Consider the following 1625-nt stretch of genomic DNA (forward strand, 5'->3'; position numbering starts at 1 on the left):
ATACTGTATTTTCCGGACTATAAGCCGCACCGGGCTATAAGCCGCAGATATCTCTGCCGCTCCAGGTTTTCCACAACGATGCAGCAGCAGAGGGGGGCAGACACCCAAAGTTTGAGTCATAACAGGTCAATTGAATATCACATTTATTAGGGTTGAAAAAGAAAAAGTTGCCAAGTTTAGATTTAACTGAACTGATTACGATAGGTTCTGAATGGTAACTGTAACAGTAAAAGTGCTGATCCTTCGTGTCTGCTACTAGCATGTGCTAAATGAAAATGGGCACTTTCTTCTTCTTTAGATTTTAACGGCAGCTTGCATCCATTATTGTTGCACTACTGCCATCTACTGGATCCTAATATCTATACCTCAAATTCTCATAATGAAAACGAAAAATCTTCTTTTTCCCCTCAGTGCTATTTAACTGATCAACAACATTCTCAAATTTCAATTCCCTATTAAAACCTAATTTTGTTTTAATGTGCGCTTTCTTTTATTTCCAATTTTGACTTCCAATGATTCACTTCCTGCTAAAGAGCCCTCTGGTGGTTGAAGAAAAATCCATATGCACCGGGCTTATAGCCTGGTGCATATATGCTAAGCATGGCTATATGCTAAGCATGGCTCAAAGCTTAGGAAAAAAAGTAGCGGCTTATAGTCCAGAAAATACGGTATATGAAAATAAAATCTAAATGCTCTCTGGTATTGTTCAGGGGGCCGGACCAAATGTGGAGGCGGGCCGGATCCGGCCCGCGGGCCATAGTTTGGGGACCACTTCTCTAGGGAGTTCAGCTTCTAAAGCTGCATTTTCTTGTAGTTATGTTCCACAGAAAAATCTGTGCATATTTGACTGCAAATAGGTGGGGGTCTACTGTAGATATTAGTAAACATTAGATTGGTGACCGATTACTTTTAACATAATTTGCATTATTATGTTAAAAGGATTTGACATAATCTTGAAAGGATTTGACATAATCTTGAAAGGATTTGACATAATCTTGAAAACAAATTGCACTGTCGAGCTCAAAATTATTCCAAATCTCCTTTGTTGTCTGCACACCAACAACACCGATATTCATTTAGGCTATTTACCAGGACAACAAATACACTAATGTTAGAATCTAACATTAGTGTATTATTGTTACAATAGACGTTTATATCATTCCTATGCTGAGTTAACCCTTTCTCTTTTTGTTTTTTTCCAAGTTTTGGGAAATTTCACTTCTGGGGAGCAGAGAAAGACAGCGACTCAAGGCCGAGCCGTCATCATCAGCCCACCTCCGTTGGCTTCATTTCCCCAACCCCTGGTCACATGGTACAAAGACGGACATAAGATCATCCCCAACAACCGATTGTAAGTTGTTTTTATCTAACTCCTTCCTTCCTCACTCTGCAGTACATACTCATACTGCTTTTCAATTCAATTCAAAAATTAAAAACTTCACTTCAAAAAGACTTTATTAATCCCAAATGAAATTAAAAAATTTTACTCTGACATGCATGTTTTTGAGTGCTCTTTGCATCTAACAAAACATAGCTTTAGGTAAAACCTGAATTTTGTGTTTCTCATCCCTCAGCGCTGTATTAATTACTGTGCTCTGGAAGTTGTTGTATGGCAGTTATCATGA

The 1625-nt window shown here is 38.3% G+C and overlaps 1 protein-coding gene across 1 annotated transcript in view; it reads left to right on the forward strand.

The window, feature by feature from the left end:
- Nucleotides 1–1382, forward strand: part of LOC106939009 (protein sidekick-1-like) — an 18201-nt gene extending 16819 nt beyond the window's left edge. The window contains exon 5 of the mRNA XM_015021238.1: nt 1204–1382. Within this exon, the coding sequence (XP_014876724.1) occupies nt 1204–1355 (152 nt within the window). The 3' untranslated portion in view covers nt 1356–1382. The remainder of the gene's footprint in view (nt 1–1203) is intronic.
- The last annotated feature ends 243 nt before the right edge of the window (nt 1383–1625 follow it).

Source organism: Poecilia latipinna, unplaced genomic scaffold (genome assembly GCF_001443285.1).
Source record: "Poecilia latipinna isolate Pla-1442-1.1 unplaced genomic scaffold, P_latipinna-1.0 Scaffold2749, whole genome shotgun sequence".
In the NCBI taxonomy this organism is placed as follows: domain Eukaryota; kingdom Metazoa; phylum Chordata; class Actinopteri; order Cyprinodontiformes; family Poeciliidae; genus Poecilia; species Poecilia latipinna.